The 23,443-nt window shown below is 44.6% G+C and overlaps 1 protein-coding gene across 1 annotated transcript in view; it reads right to left on the bottom strand.

Annotated features, from left to right (window-relative positions):
* Positions 1-1,980: 1,980 nt before the first annotated feature.
* Positions 1,981-23,443, bottom strand: part of phf19 (PHD finger protein 19) — a gene marked incomplete at both ends in the record, with an annotated part of 49,246 nt that continues 27,783 nt past the window's right edge. The window contains 7 exons of the mRNA XM_080853259.1: positions 1,981-2,317; positions 4,521-4,616; positions 6,607-6,689; positions 10,593-10,656; positions 14,894-15,040; positions 15,636-15,703; positions 19,077-19,197. Of these exons, the coding sequence (XP_080709385.1) occupies positions 1,981-2,317; positions 4,521-4,616; positions 6,607-6,689; positions 10,593-10,656; positions 14,894-15,040; positions 15,636-15,703; positions 19,077-19,197 (916 nt within the window). The remainder of the gene's footprint in view (positions 2,318-4,520; positions 4,617-6,606; positions 6,690-10,592; positions 10,657-14,893; positions 15,041-15,635; positions 15,704-19,076; positions 19,198-23,443) is intronic.

Below are 23,443 nucleotides of genomic sequence, written 5' to 3'. Positions count from 1 at the left end.
AAATAAATGTACACGTTGATCAAAAATCAAACTGGAGCTACTAGTGATGTTAAACCTTTATTTTAATATTAAATACTCTTAACATCATAGGCCACATTTGTATGCTGTATCTCGTTAAGCACTAACATAACACTACTAGTAGAGTATCAACCATAAACAGAAAACAAAATGCTACACTGAGGTGCATTTATTTGTAGGTATGACACTTTTTTGTTGACATCTGACACAATCTGAACATTTGTTGGATTTAGATAGGGTATAGTTTACTGTAATTTTGATAGAAGGGCAAGCAGTGAAAGATAAAAGTAGGTCCATATAGGAAACAAATTAAAACAAAAACAAACAAAAAAATAAACATTATTAAACGATGAAAGCAAGTGGCTTTTAAGATGCTTTCTTTTGATCAGCACAAAACTATCTGTATTCATGTATTTGGTAATAACTGAAGGAACTATCCATTACCAAAACATATTGCATAGTTGAAGGCTTTTGTTAATAGTGCAATGGCAAAAAGGGGGGTAATATTATATCCAATTTTATATACAACAGGTAAATATTTAAGTATAATCAAACTCCAATCTATTCAGTATCAGCCTGAATAATCTCAAACGTTCAGCACTTTTAACAGTTCACTAGCTTATCACTACCAGTTAGCAGAGACTCAATATTGTGACACTAATATGTCTTTTAAAGACATACCCATAAAAACTAAATGTAATTAAAAATCTTTGGATATGGCAGCGGCAAAGTTAGTTATGGTTTCACTTCTTTTGCAGTTGTTAAAAGAAGATAAGAAAAGGACTTACGATTGTTATTCGTATGTTAAAATACTAACTGTCAACAAGTACTTCTAACCGGTTTTTAGAGTTGTGAACCGTCTCATCTTTTTTTCCCAGAACAGTCCAATACCTCTTTGACAATACAGAAATGGCAAACGAAAGCTGAAAATACTGACACATACAAGGCTTCGGTAACGGGTTCGCATTGCTTTGGTCTTTACATTCTCCCAAGCTTCAACAGATAGAACTGCACGTGAAAGGAATGTCAGAAAACAGAACGCATTTATAACTATTTACAAACACATCTATACCGTGCAACTGCTGTGTGTCACACTAGATATGTCATCATGACTGAGATTTCTGTGACTGGAAAAAAGGTATGTTTACAGATGTGTATTCTTATATTGTAAGATGATGCAAATATGCATAATATGGCGCATACTGACGTGTGGAGAAAATACCCTCATGCATACTACGGCTGCGGTAGAGTAAAGAAACGAGAGATAGCTAACACATGAGTGAGTGTGAACACGCCGCTTCTACTAAAAGCAGGAGGTTGAGGTGGCCACGTTGGTCAAACAGCCAAAGACTGTGACTGATGTCACTTCCTTTGTACTTTCCCAACAGACAGACAGACGATTCTAAAGTGGATCCGTCTAACTGCAAGTCGCATTTCGTCTAGCTGTTGTCCAACTAATGTCTGAAATGGCTGCTTCTGTTTATTTATCCCTTACCTTCTAAACAAACACATCAGCGCTACAGGTCTCTGTTGTACAGAACAGAATTGTCTGATTCACACCTTAATGTTCCCTCTTGCTTGTGTGTGTGTGTGTGTGTGTGTGTGTGTGTGTGTTGTGTGTGTGTGTGTGTGTGTGTGTGTGTGTGTGTGTGTGTGTGTGTGTGTGTGTGTGTGTGTGTGTGTGTGTGTGTGTGTGTGTGTGTGTGTGTGTGGTGGTGCTCTCTGTGAATGGCTTACTGTGTAATGACCAGTCCAGTAATAGCTTATACACATTGGCAGTGCTACTACTGGCTTGGCTGTGCGAGTGTCACACACATTCCCTTTCTGTGCTGCTTCAGATGCCTAATAACAATTTGGGCAAATAGGGTTGGGTTTGTGAACTGCTGCTGGACGTGATAATGGACAGGGGGAGGGGTTGTGAGTGGGACACCCCCTCGTACCCCCCGCCCTCGTCATGCCAGTTCAGTAGGGGGTGGTGCCCTCCCACTCCACCAGGTACTGCACCTTGCCCTCGGGCGTGATGCGGCGGGCCAACACCTGGTACTTCTCCCCGCAGGTGAGGCGCCCGGCGGCACCAAAGTAGCTGGTGATGGACGACTTGAGGTGCGAGAGCGACGAGTCGTCCTCGCTGATGCTCTCGAAGGTGTGGCTGTCGATGCCGGTCTCCATGGCGACCACTGGCTCCTCGCCAGGCAGGCTCATCGGGCTGATGGGGTCGCTCTCCGACGCCGCCCTCTTGGTGGCCATCAGCGAGTAGCTGGAGGAGGGCAGCTTGCGCTTGCGGCTGCCTACGTTCTTACTACAACACACACACACACACACACACACACACACACATATACACTCCTGTTCAAACATGCGCTTCCGCAGTACTCACAGTAAGCCCTAACATTAGCTAGTAATTAACTATTAGCTATATTAACATCACACTATAACTTCCATAAATCATTTCTTATAATATACAGATATAATAACTGCAGAAATCACTTTGCAGTGAGCAGATATTTACTTATAAGAGCTGTATAAGTAGCGGGATAAAACAACCTTAGGGTTCCCAGATCCCTGCCTAATGCTATGCCCTTCCTCTGGGTGTAATGGGGACCAACACTACCCAACTAAGTCTGACTTACCTTATCCCTTCCCTTAACTTGTACTGCTTTTCTGAACGTTTGTAGGGAGTATCAAAAGGAGTCTCATTTCAGGGACAGGCAAAATGAAATGAGCAGTTGGCCCTGCACTTCACTGATCTTGCCACAAGGGGTCACTGTGTATCAAAGCTTTGCCAAAGCAGTGGGATTTCCAGTGGGAGAGAGAGTGCCATCTTAAGGCAACTGTGTGTCATAACACACCACTGACAGAGAGCAGGCTCTGGACCTGGCCCAGATCACTCCAAGAGGCTGCTGCTGAGTGATGATACCACAGTCCCTATAGTCCAGTCTGGCCACACGGCAGACATCTTGGCAATGCCTCCAGCCAGCAATTTCAGTCTTCTATCTAAATGAATGGGGAGAGACCCATAACTTCACATAGAATGGTCAAACAGCCCTCAAAAGTACATAGCTGGAATCGGCTGGCTACAGACTCCCCCGTTCATTTCCCCCTGAGTTATGTGTCTCCACCCTTAGGTGACCTCTGGTGATGCTGCGGCTGCCTGATGAGCACAGGGCCTGGGTGAGCATGGAGGGGCTTCCCCTCTTCCCCCTCTGGCAGTTAGAAAGAACCAACCGAAGACCAGCAGCACTCACACATGACAGAGTGTAAGCAGATGTGTGTGTGTGTGTGTGTGTGTGTGTGTGTGTGTGTGTGTGCGCGTGCGTCTCCCGGGGGTGGGGGGGGGGCTGTGATATCTCCGTTAGACCATCAGATGGATCAGGGACCATTTCTCACTATCCCCAAAGACACAGACAAGAAGCACCATCATCTGCATGGGTTCCCTCAAAGTTCAAAGTTCAAATTAGTACATTTAAATGAATTAAATTAGGAGAGCAGGAGCAAGCTAATGAGGCTAACCAGTATGAATTAAACAGTATGCTCTAAACAAACACACTGAACTGAACTGAAGAGGGATCAGGGTCTAAATTAGTGATAGCCAAGTGAAGCCAAGTAGAACAACTGCATATCTTTGGGTGTGTGTTTGTATGTGTGCGCATGATTTAGTGGGAGTGCTGTTTGTCCAAGATTGTAAGTGCACGTGTGTATATGTGTGAGTGTGTGTGTGTGTGTGTGTGTGTGTGTGTGTGTGTGTGTGTGTGTGTGTGTGTGTGTGTGTATGTTTGTGTGTTGTTATGTCTTGTTATCTCATCATTTTTTTCTCAAGCTTTACCTTGGGGAGTATCATTTCTTAGTTGTACAGCCCTGTGCAAGTGCGTGTGTGTGTGTGTGTACGGGAAGTTAAAGGTGCATTAAGGATTAATAGCTATTCGCTAAAGGTATGCTAGCAGCTAACACTAACGAAATCTCTTGAAATGTGCTGACTTTGACATTATGACAAACTAATTACTCAACGACTGTCCTTACACAGTCAAACATCAATCTTGTGCAACACAAGACTAAGCAAGACGGCAAATAAGCTACTTACTAGATCGGCAGAAGGTAATCAAAGTCAGGTCGGCGGGCATCGGCAGGCAAACTACAGAAGGCAGTTATATGCCTATCGACCCTGCTATGCCATTGACACAGACGCAATTCTCCATATTAAAAGTCATTGTAGCGCCCCAATTTTTTTTAAGCTGTTATTTTAAGGTTAAACTGCTTATCCTAACCCTAATCCTGAAGCATAATTGTTGCATATTGTGCCTTTAATGTACACATCTTTCATGATGTAAGTGCATGCATGTGTATGTCTGTACTTGAGTTAAAGTACACATCCAGGATACTTCTTTACAGCCCTTCATAAAGTAAGTACATGCATGTGTGTGAACGTGTTTGTGTGTTTGTGAACGTGAAGTTGAAGTACACATCCAGGCACTTTTTTATGTGTGTTGTGGGCGTGTTGTGTTTACCGGAAGTCATAGGAGACGCTGGTGGTGGCTGAGCCCGAGGTGCTGGCCGCGTCTGTAGAGTCCTGGTCCAGACTGAGGGTCCGACCCGAACTAGTACTGCAGGGAACACACACACACACGCGCACAACCAAACACACACACAAACAGTGTCAGCTGACAGATTTACTCACATATCAGAGGATATGAACACGACACACATGACACATTTATGGTACAGCAGAAACAAACATATCAATTACATTTTAAATCTAAAACCAGGAAATAAAAGCCACTGTTGACCGCTGATTGATCCAAATTCTCCTTCAATAATCACATCACCGTTGACTATGAAAGTATGTGTCCCAAAACAAAGATTAATACACTACATATCACAAGGCTACCACAGTACAAAGGTCTAATACATTTACATGCCGTGACATTAATACAATAAAAGGTTATTACACTAATATAGGCTACATTTCAAGGCTTATACACTAGCATACTGTTCAACTAATACAATACAAAGGCTTATACACTAAAGATGCTTTCACACTAGAGCTCTTGGTGGAGTCAGGACAGGAGTCCGCTGGAGCCATTAGAAGGGTTTGTAAAGTTGATGTGAAAGCTGTTCTCCTAAGGCGTGGCCGCTCCAAGGGACCTTACTCTTGGGATATGGGGCACGCTTCACCTGAACTCTAGCTATCTGATCTAAAACCAGGAACTTATCACCACTGATGGATCCAAGTTCTCCTACAATAAATAAATCAACCGTTAAATGTCAAAGTATTAACCAACATGCGATATTCAGTCTCCCAGATGCTCTTTGTTTGTGAGGGTATCACGCCCTGGCAGGTATGAGGTTTCACTTCATGGGATTCAGGGGGGACGATAGTACAATTCAACGCTGGCACTCAGTTACAAGCCTCCATGGTAGGTCAAAAAGGCAGCTGGCTACTGTTTTATCGTAGCCAGACAGCATCGAGACCCCGAAACGCTTGGCCCTCTGCGAGTTTCCTCTTTCTCGAGCAAGAACACTGGAGTGCGTTAGGAAAGGAGGGACGTTACCCAGGATGCACCTGAAGGCTCCGCTGAGACCTCCGATTGTCCGCCTGGCATTCCTTTCACACGCCAGAATGTTCCGGAGACGATAACCTTTACGGAGCAGTGCAATTAAATCACTTCAGTGCACCGCCATGACAAAAGCGATTTACATAGAAGGACAACTCCCCCCTTAATGAAACCTTTTAGGCGCCACTGAGGGGAAACGCATGCAAATGACTGTTTGTTTTGCAGACAGTAATCAAACATTTTTAGGTTTATTCAATCAAGGAAGATAAGGTTTGAATACAGACTACTGTTTGAAAGTATGACGTAAAGAGAAAGTGAGATTTGATCTGTTTCACAGAATGCCATAAGAATGCCCGAGCAGCTAGCAACCGTTAGCTCAAATGAACTTGTCGTTGACACTAAAAACACACGCAAGTAATTGATGCCACAATACTAAGGTGCCGTTATACTTCTACGAATCCGTGGTCACACAGTTGCCTCGACGGACTCGTTTTCATTTATGGTTCTCCGACCGGAACAAAATTTGTAGATGGTCGTATTTGTACTTTGACTTTTTTTTGCTTTCTCTGAGATTTTTTAAAGTTACTGTGAAATACTGTGCAATGTAAAGACCCCGTTATTGTAACTGAAAAATACGTCTGAGGGGATTTGCGAGGTGTCTGAGCCATCTATCTAAAGTGGGCATACTACTACCCACAAGGTAAACAGCAATGTATTGACAGACCGACGGAGACGGATAGTTACAAAAATTTGGAAGGTGCACGTCAGGCCACGGAGAGGTGCTCAGAGAGTGTTTGCCACGACGGAGAGGGCTCTCCGTGTCTCCGTAAACAGAAGACCATTAATTGGGCTTCAGGCTGCTGAAAACCACGTTAGCCTCTTCCAGTTAAACACAAAATATTTGGCCAACAGGGATGACAATCTCTTTAGACTTGTTGACACTTTATTGGGCGGCCACAACCCAGGACCTGATATACGCACTTTCCAGAATATCTGTTTCATAGGTGTTCACCCGTCTGGGTTGTGCACTGAAACCAACCTTTTCAAGCTCTGCAGTTCGTCCAGCGTGAAGTCAAATATGTTGGCCATGTGATGGTTGGCACTCCAAGAGGTCAGGTCATTCTGCAGACAAGGAAAAATAGTCTTTTTCATCATTGCTCTCATGCTCATCATCATCATTACCACCATCATCATCACTACCAGCACCACTATCATCATCTTCATCATCACCACCTTCATCGTTTTTAGAGTATCCCAATCACACTTTCTGTGTGATCCCCTGAGAGCCAGAAGGCTGGAGCTGTGTGTGTGTGTGTGTGTGTGTGTGTGTGTGTGTGTGTGTGTGTGTGTAAAAGGAGCTGACACTTCAGCGGGATTTTTCTGTGTGTGAGAGGCTTTGGAGGTGAAATGTAATCCCTTTAAGAGAAAGCAGGGCGAGACTGACAGGCTGGGAGCAATAACACAAAGGTCTCCACGGAGAGAGGTTCTAGCAGCTATCAGAAATGGATAGAGAGAGAGGGGAGGTATGATAGAGGGATGGAAAGAGAGGGGAGGTATGATAGAAGGATGGAGAGAGGGGAGGTATGATAAAGGGATGGAAATAGAGGAGTGACAGAAGGATGAAGAGAGAGAGGTGAGGCATGATAGAGGGATGAAGAGAGAGGGGAGGTATGATAGAGGGATGGAAAGAGAGGGGAGGTATGATAGAGGGATGGAAAGAGAGGGGAGGTATGATAGAGGGAGGGAGAGAGAGGGGAGGTATGATAGAGGGAGGGAGAGAGGGGAGGTATGTTAGAGGGATGGAGAGAGAGAAGAAAAGGGAGGCGTGATAGAGGGTTGAAGAGAGAGGAAGAGTGACAGAGGGATGAAGAGAGAGAGGCGGGATAGAGGGATGAATAGAGAGAGAACCAACACAAACACACACATTGACAAAAACAAACTCACACAAACACAAACACACACATTAACAAAAACAAACTCACACACACACATAAATAAAAACTCACACACATTAACAAATACAAACTAACACACACATTTACAAATACAACACAAACAATATACATACATGTATATACATACACACAATCATCAAGCAAACACACTGGCACAGATAAGAATATACACATACAAAGATAGACACAGACAGACACACTCACAAACCGACCACCACAACATCACACGCTTGCTCACACACACGTAGATTGACAGCCACACATACACAGACACACACAGACACACAGACACACACACACACACACACACACACACACACACACACACACACACACACACACACACACACACACACACACACACACACACACACACACACACACACGTAAGCCATTTCAGGAGCATCCTCTGGTATTTAATCCTAGAGGAAGTAGTCAGGTGGAATGAGCGGAAGAAAGATGGCCACACAGAAACGGTCAGGTGTTTGCTTCAGTAGGGAGAAGGTAAAGGGTGGACATCAGTCACAAGGCACGAAGGGGGGGGGACACAGAGACAGAGCAGCAGAGCGTGACCTTAAGAACCGACCGTGTACCGTCACCACAGCTAGGGAACTCAGTAAGACGGAGGAGAGTGGCCTGGTGTTTGAGAAACTTTTATATATACACTCTATTATACTGTACGTCATCATTACAGTGTACCTTATGTATGCTGAGAATTAGGGGTGTAAATCTCTCATGACAAAAACGATTCGATTCGTATCTCGATACATGGGCACGATACGATACAAGAAAAGATGCATGTTAATAAAAACCATTCAGTACGATACGATACGATACGATTCGATGCGATGCGATTCGATTCGATTCGATTCGATACACTGCAAAAATGCTTTTCTAACCTAGTGTTATTACTCTTATATTGAGATGAAAAAATCTAGTTGGTCTTGTTTCTAGCTAAATTGTACTTACCTAGTGCTGTCTTGGTAAGGTTATTTTTGCCTATTTCAAGCAAATATTACTTATTTTAAGAAATCTTAACAAGCCAAATTTGCTTAACGCACTGGCAGCCAAATTTGCTTGTTTTTTTGCAGTGTAAGTCAGACATCCCAACCTGCAAAAAAATAATTTCAAGGAGGTATTCCCCCCCTAGGCCTACATATTTCTGTTGTGGTCCCTAAAAGCATAATATCATTCTATAGGCTATAGTCCTATGCAATTCTCTGTTAATTATGTTTAAATATGTAGATTAGTTTCACTATTTATTATATGCTGCTAATACTTTCTTATTTATGTAAACTGCTTTTATTTGTATTCCATTGCAACTTTAAACAAGTCTAAGGGGCTTGTTGTTTTCATGTAGCCCTGGCAACTAGCTGGCATGAATAATATGCACATGAAATGAAACTTCAACATGTCTATTACAGTAATTTAACCCACCATGGGCAATGCTGAAATCACAGATAGTTCAGCGTGCAAGACGGTCATTGTGATTTACTTTTATAGGACAGGGGTACACCTTTGTATAGTCTGTTGTAAATTGTCTTATATTTTCTTTTTAGGGGGCACTCTCCCTGTGCCATGGTGCCCCTGTTCCTAGATACACTGAACTGATTAATTTGGTTCGGGAGAGGAGATAAAAGCCCGCCCTCACTGAAAATTGATTGGCTTACTTACCGAAACAGGCCAATCAGGATGCTCCTGAGGCACACACACACTTTGCCTCGTCACACACACGCGCACAGTCTCTATTTGTCGTGCGCGCGCTACACAGATGCTAATGCTGTTTGGAGCACGTCTGTCTTGTGTGCTCGGTCTTGCTCGCTCGCTCTTGATTTGGACTTTGGATGTCTGCACTGCCATTTGCACTGTTCATACAGTGCTTATATTAAATGTTAGGACAACATGATGGCTCGGTCTCGGAATCATGACTATAAATGTTAAACATAATTGTTAATGATACAAATATTCTCCTATTTATTATTTTATAATGATTTAAATCCGAGGATGTCTGTAGAAACACGCAATCAACAACAATGTACCTTACTTGGCTGAAGTAGCTAGCATAGCATCGGCCATTGAAAATGAATAGTGTAGCTAGCATAGCATTGTTGAGAGTTGTAATCTGTCATTCTCTCCAGGTTCTCTCATGCGTTAATAGTGATAATACAGCCTGATTGGTTTATGCTATGTGGGCTTTGGCCAATGACAAGCTGCCATTGTTCTGACTGAGATAAAAATGCAACAGGCCAGCGAGTGTTTTGTGTTAAAAAAAAAAGGAGGGACAAACGCTTGTGAACCGATTCATAACTTTTAAATCGGGCAAAGACCGGTTGATGACATTTTAAAACCGATACGGGACCTCACCAACGATGTAGTCGTATCTTACACGCTAAAAACGGATATCGATACGTATCGGTTATTTTTTACACCCCTACTGAGAATAGTATGTACTATTTAGTATGCAGTATGGTATACTGTACTACAGTGTAGAATATAATATAGTATACTTAACTATACTAGAGTATAGATGACAAACATCTGCAGAAAAAACCTGCCTTTGCTGAGAAGTGCTGAAAGACAGTATCTCTATGTTCACCTGGTCAAAGTGAAGACAGTGTCTCTATGTTCACCTGGTCAAAGTGAAGACAGCCTCTCTATTTTCACCTGGTCAAAGTGAAGACAGCGTCTCTATGTTCACCTGGTCAAAGTGAAGACAGTGTCTCTATGTTCACCTGGTCAAAGTGAAGACAGTGTCTCTATGTTCACCTGGTCAAAGGGTCATATATCTGCAGGAGGTCAAAGGAAATGACACTTGCAGGTGCCTTCAGACTCAAACGCTACAGCCATGGAGTGGTAAAGAGGAAGGCAAACAAGAGTCTCTACTAGGAAAAGGTGTCAGGGGTTCAAGTACGGGGACTGTGTTGTCGTAAGTGTTAACAAAGGAGCAGGGACTGTAGGTGTGTTATTAGAGGACACACACACACATGTACGCACAGACATACACACACACACACACACACACATATTCACACACACAAACACACACACACAGGCACTGAAGGTCACTCACGTTGGGGATGGCGTCTTCTAGAAGCCACTTGGACCTCTTCCTCCTCTTGTCTGCAGGAGCTGAGCTACAGGAGGGAAGGTCAGAAATACCAGTCAGTACATCACCACCTTAATGTACCCATCATACACTGATCAATATGGGCCATTCTACCAAATTCGTGTAATATGCAGTCCCTCAACAATAAAATCTATTTACAAAACAATTAGGTATTTAGGCATAGATATTAAATTAGAAAATGTTATGGTCTATATAAACCCAATGCATTACATGAGATAGTGATAAGCTAAATATATACAAAATCATCATTTATAGGGTACTTTCTATTGGGAAGTAGCTGTCCCCAACCCTGACATCTAAATTTCAATGCCTTTAAATAACACTTTTCATTTTTTTTTTTTTTTTTTCAATGATTTAATTTCAAAGATCTTTATGATTGGGTTGAAACAGAACTTGGAATATTTAGATTTATTGTGGGTTTAATTTTTAAATCAATTTACTATACTCAAAAAATCATGTCCCTAGTTTTCATGTCACTACCGAAACACAAGAGTTTTAGTCCATTGGCTGAGCCTGTGTTTTAGCCACGACTCTGCATTTTTGACCATGCAGTGACACTGCATCTCTGTCCCTCATGGTTGAATGGTAAGTAGCTAAATCCCATAGTTTTTATATAAATGTGTTCCAAAGTCTGAAAATCGACGTGTAACCTTAAGAATTGTCACTACCGAAACGCATGTTTTCTTCAATTAAGTAAACCTTTTGGGGTTTCATGGAAAATCTTATGTTTGTATGTGTGAACACCTCTTCAAAGATGTGTTTGCAAGCCGTGTGCTTGCTAGAATTCTTTATTTATGCTTAAAGTTAGCTAGAATTGTCACTACCGAAACAGTCACTACCGAAACACATGGTAGTGACCAGATGATTTTGGTAGTGACAAAATGAAATGGCAAGTAGTTCAATCCCATAATTTTTAAATAAATGTGTTGTGTGGACTAAAGGGAGGCCCAGAGCACCTTTTGGATGATTTTGGGAGAGAAATGAACATCCATCCAACAGTGCAGTCACTACCGAAACAGTGCAGTCACTACCGAAACAGATAAATTGACCTTGAAAATTTGGTAAAAAATTCATTTCTATGGATTTCATTGTGAAAATCTTCAAGAAATATTTGTAAAAATACTCTTCAGAGAAGGGAAGGAAACACAATCTGAACAGGTCAATAATAATACTTTTTTACTTTAGTAAATGTGATGTTTCGGTAGTGACAATTTTTGGAAGAGGAAAAACATTCCAACACATTCTGAAAATACAATATAAAACTTGACAGTTCTTTTACTAGATATGTGTACTTTAGATATGGTACAATATACATACGGACAAAGTTTTGGGAAAAAACCATACAAAAATTTGAAATATATCCGACATGACTTTGCATCAATTCGGTAGAATGGCCCATATACAGGATAGAAGGTCAGAAATACAAGCCTTAATGTACCCATCAAACACTGATCAATATACAGGAGGGAAGGTCAGAAATACCAGCCTTAATGTACCCATCAAACACTGATCAATATACAAGAGGGAAGGTCAAAAATACCAGTCAGTACATCACCACCTTCATGTACCCATCAAACACTGATAAATACACCATCCAGTTTGATCTAACCAATTCATATATCATCCAAATTCATCTAATCAATTCAATATACCATCAAAACTCATCTTACAAGATCAACTGATCACCACAATTCATCTAACTTATCACTGAATATGGTCAACACAATTATTCAAATCAATGAATATACTACTACATTTCTTAAGTCTTATTAAAAACAAGCAGTTGAAAAATATTTTCAGTGATTTTTTAAACGACAGCAAGCAATATCCCGTCTGACCTGAAACGAGGGCGAGAACACAGTTTTTCCCCCTGAAACTACCTGTTAAATCTCCCACATCTGGCATGACTCCAGGTTCTCAGTCTTTCTTTCTTTCTACCTAATTCCATCACACAGCAACTGTGTCCAAACAGCCAGCCAGGGATTAAAACCTCAATCAGCACTTGTGAAATGGGTTTGACTTTATCTTGAGGTGGTCCAGGGTGTTTGAGTGTGTGTGTGTTTGTGTGTGCGTGCGTGCGTGCGTCCGTGCGTGCGTGTATGCGTGTCCTTGTGGGAGAAAGTGGGTATGTGTGAGTACGAACGGATGTTCAAAGACCAGAGGGTCTCTGTGTGTGTGTGTGTGTGTGTGTGTGAGATAGGGGCGGAAGCCATATTACGTCCCATCTTGCCAATTTAATCCCAATCAAAACTTCAAAAGGCAAACTAATAAGTCGCACACTTCTTAAGTCCTCAAAGGTAATGAAAGCTGTGAGGATGGACTTCAGCCTTCAGCACATTTAAAAGAGTAGCAAGACCGCTGATGGGAACTGTGCTTTTTTCACATAGCCGACCACCTAGCCACCGTTCCACAGCGGCATAGGCAAGCATGTAATCAGTAGTCAGGAACAAACATACAATAAAGACACACATAACAGGAACACACGTAATTACGCCATCAGAGTCAGTTAATGTATGTTTGAGAGACATATCAAATGAATCATGCATTCAAACACATGGATTTTCAATTCAGAGGCGTTTTTAGGAGTTAATTTCCATTCAATCTAAATGTTAATGCTCGCCCTGGACACAACACTCCGATATTTAACATGCTAATAGGACACGTGGGCCCCACTCCACCAAGAGGGACCCACTTTGAGACCAAACACAGACAAGCCTTACACACTCAGAGACCAAAGGCGTACACTCAAACAGCTATGGCAGATATGAAACACACTCTTGACATGACACACACATGCAGTAAACACTCCAAGACCAAAGACATACATGAGCTACACAAGGATGCATGCTGAGACCAACTCGTGACATCCGCAAAAGGAATACAATTCTTTGATAAGGCAGTGAGATGTAAGTGGATACCTAACCTTAGCTTCAATGCAGTGAGTGATTAGGAGTTGAAGAGAGAAAACATTTGCAACATCTGAATCACTTTATTTATGTTTTATTGATTTCCTTCACTGTATATGAAATTAACTATCTGACCTTAGGCGAAGTAAGCTATAATCAGGCCAGGATAACCTTCACCCAAAACATTTACTGTGGTGAGCCTTCCTCATAACGTTAAATCACTTAAAGCTAACGCCAAAGCCCTTGTAGGCAAGTTTGGCCACTCGGCAGCCATCTTGGCATCGCCTCTAGGCAGTTTTTTATGGCAAACAAGATCTACTACACATGCAGGGTCAAACAGACCTTAAAAGGGTATAGCTGGAATCACTGTTTAAATCCCACTTAAATGGCAGAAACAACTTCGCTAAAATAAGGCTATTGGTGTTTTGCCCTTTGTACACCACGCCAATCGCAACTGCCGAATGGATGGTTGGTAAGGTCCTTGGATTGGCCCCTCCAGGGCTCCTTGGCGAGCCCAGGCTGATCAGCCATATTTGTCATTCCAAACTCCCCATTCATTTTCCCCTCAGTGATTTGTCTCTTCCATTATGGCATCTCTGCTATCGGTACTTCTAATGGAGTTGTTTAATGTTACTAGGCAACGGGACATCACTGAGCCTTCTATTTAGATTACAAGGAACCAAAGTAACCGAAGTTTTGATGTAGAAATAATTCTGAATGTGTTTTATTGAACTAAAGACAGAATTTCATCAGTAAAATATTAATGATTACCAAATAATGATTTGGTGCCTTAAGCGCGGTACCCATTCATGTTCCTGCAGGTATGAATGTGACACACACAGACCACTTCCTGATCTAAGGCGTAGTCTGATTGGATACCTCCAGGCACACTGCAGATCCTCCTCCACTGATATTGTCAAGTGTTCATATTCAAAGAGGTACACACTCTTACATCAAAGATAGACGTAAAGGCCACACACAATGGCCAAAGACAGGCAAGCTTCACACACGCCGAGACCAAAAGCGGGATGCGAAGCTCACACACTGACATCAGAGACACATATGAGGTACATACTCTGACACTAGACACACACACACACACACACACACACACACACACACACAGATCAAAGACAGGCATTAAGTACAAACTCCAAGACCAGAGACATATATGGTGTGCACACTGACACCAAGACAGACACTTTCAAGCCAAACACAGATTGAGGCCCTAAGACACAAGACACACAGACATGCAGTGTGGAGCCCCAACATGGCTAAAGTCCTAGGCCTGATCCTACAACCAACAGCACACGCCACAGGAAGGTCAGCGCGCGGTACCTGTTGCGGCCGCTGCCCTTCTTGCGGCCCCGGTGGCCCTCGTTCTGGGCTTTCTCCGGGAAGAGTTTTGAGGGGGGGTTGGGGGGTACTCGGGAGCGGAGGCGGAAGATGCACTTCCTCTTCTTGATCTCCTTACCACAGAGGAACCTGAAAGATGGAGGCCGTGTGTGATGAGGTTTACCTTCACTCTAAACTAAGTCAAAGGTGCAGAAGACAAACATGCCCAACATGCCCAACATGTTTTTTCCCCCCCTTGGGATGCAAATAAGCCTTCCATTCTATATCATTAACATACCAGTAGATGAACATGCCATATCATTAACATACAACTAAACTGTTGAGGGCAGTTTTCCATTGGAATGACAGCTCTTTTATGAAAACAGACAGAATATCTCTCTCTCCCCCCCCCCCCCCTCGCTCAGATAGAAGTCCAATCCAGATCCAACCTGACACTGATCAGAGCCACATCTGGTCCAAAGTGGCTATCCAGGAGAGAGAGAACCAGGTTGAGAAAAAGAGAGAGAGAGACATTGATATAAAGAGAGATAGTGACAGACAGAGAGAGAGAAAGGGGAAAACAGGATAGAGGGAGAGAAACAGAGAGAGAGAAAGACATTTGGGTGGGTGGGGGTGTTGACAGAGAGAGAAAGAGGTTAAGAGGGACAGAGAGAGAGAGATGGACTAAAAGAGAGAGAGAAAAGGGTAAACTACTCTGGCGAAGTGGAGGGGAAATTTGTCCTACTTGGTTTTATAGTTGTTGAGCGCATCCAGGATGTGCTGTCCTCTCTCTGCAGGAGGCGTGTTTGAAAGCTGCAAACAGAAACAAACGCGCACACACAAACACACACACACACACACACAAACACACACACACACACACACACACACACACACACAAAACATACACACACACACACACACACACACACACACACACACACACACACACACACACACACACACACACACACACACACACACACACACACACACACACACACAGGGTTAATAAGGTGTACTCACTCTGTCACCACCACCACCAACAGTGACGATTGGACCCCGTTGGTTTTGCTCTGTTTGTTAACTTGGAAAGGAAACTGACAGCAGACAACTCAAGGATGTTTATATTTACATATGGCCACACATAAATAAGGGCTTTATCCTTGTGAGACACATCAGGGATCCAGATGACAACTCAAATAGTTCACATACACTATTTCACAGGCTAAGCTGTGTAGCAGGTCACCAATGTCACCTTCTTTCACTACTGAAGCAAACATACAATCATTTCCCAAAAAATCTGACAGATGCTACAACACATGTTCTTTAGGTCTATTGCAGTCAACTAGTCCAGTTAATGTTAGGAGTGTTACAGTGAGCTAAACTAATTACTGTAACGTTCAGGTCTACTACGGTTAGCCTGACAAAAGTTTAAAACATTTAAACAAAAAAAAAACTCCTTACTAAAACTTCTTTGGCAATTCCACTCGGACACCGTCCATGACGCATACGCAGACTGACTGACTGACTGACATGTACATGGTGTGGGTGAAGCGTACAGACTGACTGACTGACATGTCGAAAGATTTATGTTTCTAAAGCTAGCTTTAGCATTAGCCACAAAGAATTCATTCTTTCGTAAGAGGCAGCTTTTTTATAGGTAATTGTGAATTCTGAAAATATTGATGGGTTTTTCTAGCCTGGATACCAGACCAAACTCAGCTCCGCCAACAACATTGGAGGTCTGGAAATTCGGTCTGGCACTGCTCTGTTGGGGAGAAATTATCAGAGCTGAAAAAGACCTAACCAACCAAATTGTCAGGGCGGGCTTTATACGATGATGGACAGATGATTAACCGTAACATAATCAACTACATCACCAACGCTTGAGTTTAATTCGTTTTCAACAAACATGGCTGCCGCTCGAGAGCTGAAATGTGGGGATTCACGTCTGTTTTAGAAGACATTGACACAAAATCATTTTGAAAGAGGAACAGAGAAACGCGATCAAGGCATTTGTCAATCGAAAAGATGTTTTTGCCGTCCTTCGTACGGGATCCGTTAAAAGTTTAATGTATCTGGTCCCGATGGTCATACTACGTTGCTCTGACTGGTTCTAGGTATCCAATTGAGCAAAGAGAATTTTTTTCCCCTGGTTTGGTTGAAACACGCCCCATAATCACGGCCCGATGGAGCAGTATCAGACTAGGATTCTGACTAGAGTATGAAATCGTCAGGCTAGGGTTTTTCAGCATAAGCGGTAAAAAACATGTGTCCAATTATGAATTATAGGCATATTACTCCTAATACAGAGATCTGTTTGGCACCATGAATCCTTTTTTGAAGGAAAACCTTGCTTTTTGTGTTGAGTTGACATTTACTCATATGTCACTGATATTATTGCTACAAAAATATGTTGCTATAATCAAGATATTATTTGAGGTAATATTGCCCATCATCAGTAAAGAGGTCCAGTGCAAAGTGCTGTCAGCAGGCAAGAGGAAGCAGACACCAAACTATACTGAACACACTCTTGTGACGGCAACAAAACAATTCTGAACACACACTCTTGTGGCGGCAACAAGACAATACTGAACACACACTCTTGTAGAGGTCTGCGCAGGACACATTTTTCAGTCCCGCTCCCGCCCGCTCCCGCCCGCTCCGGCAAGATTACGTCCCGCTCCCGCCCCCGCCCGCTCCCGTAAGAAAAAATATGTTTTAGTCCCGCTCCCGCCCGCAGCTGTAGTAATATATCCCGCTCTCGCCCACGAGAATCCCGCGCAAGACAGTCCATGCAAGATGGATATTCATTTCCGCTCTGTATTTCACGAAGTGCTTGTCACATGGCCCAAGGAAGTAAAGTCCTTACCGTTTTAAACCAAATTTAATGGCAAGACCATTTAAACAAAGGCAATAGACTTGGTTACAAAACAAAAAAATGTCCATATTAATAAAATAATAGTAGCCTATAGCAAATTACAGTGAATAATAATATCAACATTTTGTAAAACTATAGAGGCTGCAAATATACAACTGAAAATAGCCTGTTTTCTACAACTATTTAAATGAGAAGGCAACAACATTGCAGTTTAGGGTGTCTTTAAATACCCATGAAGGAAAAGGATATGATTGACCGATGAAGGTTTCAGCACACTGCGTCTGTGCTCTAATATGCGTCCACAGACACTGAATGCGCGCTCGGATGGTGCGCTGGAGGCTGGAACGCATAAGATGTGGCGTGCCAATTTGCTCAATGTCGGGAATTCTCGGCTGTGTTTCTTCCACCATTCAAGGATGTTTTATTTTTGCGCGCATATTCAATTTGCGGGAGTGATGCATTTTTCTTTTTATCCCGCATCCCGCGGGAGCTCTCCCTTGTCCCGCCTGTTCCCGCACAGAGGTTTTCAAACTTGTCCCGCGTCGCACAGATTTGCATCGCAGCCTGCGGGTCCCGCTGGAATCCCTGAACACACACTCTTGTGACGGCAACAAAACAATACTGAACCCACACTCTTGTGACGGCAACAAAACAATACTGAACACACAGTCTTGTGACGGCAACAAAACAATACTGAACCCACACTCTTGTGACGGCAACAAAACAATACTGAACACACAGTCTTGTGACGGCAACAAAACAATACTGAACACACACTCTTGTGACGGCAACCAAACAATACTGAACACACACGCTTGTGACAGCAACAAAACAATACTGAACACACACGCTTGTGACGGCAACAAAACAATACTGAACACACACGCTTGTGACGGCAACAAAACAATACTGAACACACACGCTTGTGACGGCAACAAAACAATACTGAACACACACTCTTGTGCGACGAGACGTATTTTTCTTTACTTCACACTGGAGGTGTCATTTATGGCTCCTGAATATTCAAGGTTTAGGAGCCAATGGCTCGTAAGGGTTTAGTGTGGTCTGGAGGCCTGTGCATACTCACTCACTCACACACAGATGGTGTGCAGCCATGTGTGACAATGAAATACACAACAACCATGACATCTTGAATTATTCCCAAAAAAGTGAAGGATGAGAAAGAAGGAAGACCGCAGACAGCAGGAAGCAGAAAACAAAAGTGGCAGAAGAAAACGATAAATATATATATATAAATATAAGATAAAGTTGAGTTATGATAAATTAAAATACAGTTGTCACCTTTCCCAGTTGGAAGTGGTCCCAGTTGCTGCTGATGAAGTTGAGGATTTCCTCCAGCTCAAAGTACTTTTTCTTGCTCTGCACCCCGAGGTTGTACAGCGCCAGATGGACCACATCCACCCTGAGAGCAGAGACACACACACAGGTAAACAAACACATCCACCCTGAGAGCAGAGAGACATGCACAGGTAAACAAACACATCCATCCTGAGAGCAGAGACAGACACACACAGGTAAACAAACACATCCACCCTGAGAGCAGACAGACACGCACTGTGATGGCCCAGCCGGTGAGCAGTGCCCCACATGGCTGAGTACAGCCAAACGAAGGCAATTAAGAGGCATGGTGTTGGATGGGCGGTACTACTCCAGAGGATTCTCGTAAGGAACTCCTCCCCCCCCAGGTGTCTCTGGTTGTCCCTCACAGGTGCACTGAATCAATTAGGCAATCAGGAGCCTTTTTAACCTCAAGCAGAGGAGCTGGACGGGGGACTGTCTTGAGCTACTGAGGAGTGAGAACCAGACGCCTTCCAAGACAGTCTCAGGGTAAGAGGCCTGTGGCCTGCCTTTCATTTGAATCAAGAGGACTAATCGTGTCTATTTCTCCCTTGCCTCAGGAAGAGCCCGACGGAGCCCCTGACGCCAACGGCCAGCCCGGTGGAGATCTTTGAGTTACCTTTTTGCGCCCCCCCCCTTTCCCCTCTTCAGTTTGTAAAATAAACTCCTTAGTTCTGTTCACCGCAACACCTGTGTCTGACTGCTCTTTTCCAGTTTTGTATACCCACTGTTTGCCCTTGCAAGGCCAGGCTCCCACATATGGTGGAGAATGCGGGCATTCTGAGTCTTCGCTATCAGTGGGTATACCGAGTTGGAAAAGAGCACGCCGTATCGGAGGAGAAGGACGATCATGGAAGAGATCTTGAAAGCCATTCTGACCTCGCAGGCCCATCTGCAGACGGCTGTAGGAGAGCTGTGCAGAGTAACAGGAAGACCACAAGAGAGAAAGCCAAAAGAGGTGCTGACTAAGCTGACGCCAGACGATGACGTTGAGACCTATATTACGCTGTTTGAAAGGGCGGCAACAAGAGAGAGATGGCCAAGAGCAGAATGGGCGAACATCCTCATGCCTTTCTTGACAGGCGAAGCTCAGAAAGCCTGTCGAGATCTTTCAGCTGCAGATGCCGTAAGTTACGATAAGGTAAAGACTGCCATCCTAGCTCAATATGGACTTAGCCTCCCTGCCAAGGCACAGCGAGTGCATGACTGGAGCTACGACCCCGCCCTCCCCGTCCGGGCACAGGTGATGGGACTAGTCCGTCACACCAGGAGCTGGCTGGAAGAAGCAGAAGGGCCGCCCATAGTTGACAGAGTGGTGATTGACCGGTGCATACGGGGTTTGCCAAACGACGCCAAGAGGTATGTCGCCCAGCAGGGGCCTCCCGATGTTGACCAATTAGTAGCCTTATTAGAAAATCACCGGGTGATGGCTAGTCTGATGCGGTCAGAAAATAACAGGCCAAACACTTCTAAAGCCAAGGCAGAGAGAGAGATGGTAGGCAAAGTTGTCAGTTCCCCACCAGCCCGAACGCCCTCCAGCTGGACCGGACCGGCTGTAAGACGAACCCAGTGGCCTCCTCCAATCCCACGATGTTTTTCTTGTGGCAGAGAGGGACACCTAGCCAGAGAGTGTCCAGATCGGGATGAGCCGATGCCGACAGCCGGGTCTACCGATAACAAGGGCCTCTACTGCCACCACCTCACTACCTGTTGGGCCCATGAGGGAGCGCCAGCCCCAAAGTTTCCGGTGAAGATTGCTGGGAGAGACACAGAGGCACTCTTAGACTCCGGAAGTATGGTCTCTCTCGTTCGACCGCAATTCGCCAGTGCACCCTGGGGTGAAGAAATGTCTGTGTCCTGCATCCATGGGGATTCCCGGAAGTACCCAACCTCCAAAATCCAAGTGATCACTCCTCGAGGACGATTCACTCTGCAGGTTGGGGTTGTCGAACAACTGCCGGTTCCTGTGCTTTTCGGCTGGGACAGCCCCCTGTTCTCCCGCTACTGGCCAACGGAGGCAAGGGACTCAAAACGGCGAACCAGAAAACGACCTGTTAAGAGGGAAAAGTCTTCCGCAACTCGGCCCGCTCTGGCTGCAGTATCCACTGAAGGCAGCCCTGCAGAAACCAGTGATGACAACGTGGGCGAGGCTGCCCACACCCAGACCACAGCAACAGCCTCTGAACAGGCAGCTGAGGTGGAGCCCCTGGAAGACATACACTCAGACGAGGTGTTTTCTCAATTTCCGGAATTTGAAATGGAGGAAGGTTTCAGGCCAGGACAATTCGGCTCGGCCCAGCTGCGGGATCCCAACCTGACCCAAGCCTGGAGAGATGTCCAAGTGATGGAGGGTCAAAAACAGGATGGGGTGAGTCAAGTGTCTTTCCCACATTTTATGATCAAGGATAAGCTGTTATATCGGGTAACTAAAAAGAACTCTGAGATCCTTGAACAGTTGCTTGTCCCCAAAGAGTATGCCTCAAAAGTGTTGTACCTAGCCCACTCCCACTTATTAGGGGCACATTTAGGAAGGGAGAAGACGTATGAACGTGTTCTCAGCCGTTTCTACTGGCCGGGAGTCAAGAGGGCCGTGGAGGAGTACTGCCGACATTGTGCCGAGTGTCAAATCAACTCCCCAAAGGTAGTTTACCGAAATCCTCTGATACCCCTTCCCATTATTGAAACGCCCTTTAGCAGGATCGGCATGGACATAGTTGGACCCTTACCAAAGTCTAGCCGTGGCCACCGCTATATTCTGGTTATACTTGATTATGCAACCCGGTACCCAGAGGCAATTCCTTTACGATCTGCTACTGGGAAGGCGGTCGCCAGGGAGATGTTTCTGCTTTTCAGTAGAGTGGGCCTGCCAGATGGAATCCTGACTGACCAAGGGTCCTGCTTTATGTCCAAAGTGATGAAATGTCTGTGCCAGAGTCTAAAGGTGAGACAAATCAGAACCTCTGTCTATCACCCTCAGACAGATGGACTTGTAGAGAGGTTCAACAAAACCTTAAAACACATGCTGCGCAAGGTAATCGATGTTGATGGTAAGAATTGGGACCAACTGCTGCCTTATGTGCTGTTTTCTATTCGTGAAGTTCCCCAGGGTTCCACTGGATTTTCTCCCTTCGAGCTTCTGTACGGTCGGAGACCCCGGGGCTTGCTGGATGTGGCCAAGGAAGCCTGGGAGAAGCAGCCGTCCACCCAGCGCACCATCGTGGAGCATGTGGAACAAATGCACCACCGAATGACCCAAGTCTGGCCCCTAGTTCGGGAGCACATGCAGCAGGCCCAAGCGCAACAGGCACAGGTATACAACCGGGGAGCCCAGGTGAGAGAGTTCAAACCGGGAGACAAGGTGATGGTTTTAATTCCAACGAACGATTGCAAGTTTTTAGCCAAGTGGCAAGGGCCTTATGAAATACTTGAAAGGGTGGGGCCCGTGAATTACCGTGTACGGCAGACAGGCCGTAGGAAAGCCCAACAACTTTACCATGTGAATTTGCTGAAGCCATGGCATGAGCCTCTCCCTGTCCCCTCTGATGTCCTGGTAGCTAACCTGCCTCCCCAGGTCCTTCCGCCCGTGAAAATGGGTGACCAGCTGTCATCCAGGCAAGGCCAAGACCTCCGAGAACTTCTCGATAGAAACAGAGATGTCTTCTCTGAGGTCCCAGGACGAACAACAGCCATCGCCCATGACATCAGAACCGAGCCGGGAAAGACTGTAAGACTACGACCATATCGAATCCCAGAGGCCAGACGTGAGGCCATCAGAAACGAGGTGAGGAAAATGCTTGACCTTGGGGTGGTGGAGGAGTCACACAGTGCCTGGTCCAGTCCTATAGTCCTTGTTGGGAAGCCGGATGGCAGCATCAGGTTCTGCAATGACTATAGAAAGTTAAATGAGATTTCTCTGTTTGACACCTACCCTATGCCCCGGGTAGATGAGCTTGTCGAGAGGTTAGGACCTGCCCGGTTCATCTCCACGCTTGATTTAACCAAAGGATATTGGCAAGTGCCACTCACCCCACAGGCAAGGGAGAAGACGGCCTTCTCAACGCCAGATGGCGCCTTCCACTATCGAGTGCTCCCATTTGGTCTGCATGGAGCCCCAGCAACGTTCCAGAGGCTTATGGATAAGGTGCTCCGTCCACACCAGGACTATGCTGCAGCCTACCTGGACGACATCGTTATCCATAGCACGTCATGGGAGAACCATCTGCAGCACCTAGAAGCTGTTCTCCAGGCATTACGAGAGGCGGGACTGACAGCCAATCCTGGAAAGTGCTCCCTCGCCTTGGAGGAGGCAA

This window comes from Sprattus sprattus, assembly GCF_963457725.1.
Source record: "Sprattus sprattus genome assembly, chromosome: 16".
Lineage (NCBI taxonomy): Eukaryota > Metazoa > Chordata > Actinopteri > Clupeiformes > Clupeidae > Sprattus > Sprattus sprattus.
The sequence above is the reverse complement of the archived record's forward strand: the minus strand, read 5'-3'. Positions and strand labels throughout refer to the sequence as shown.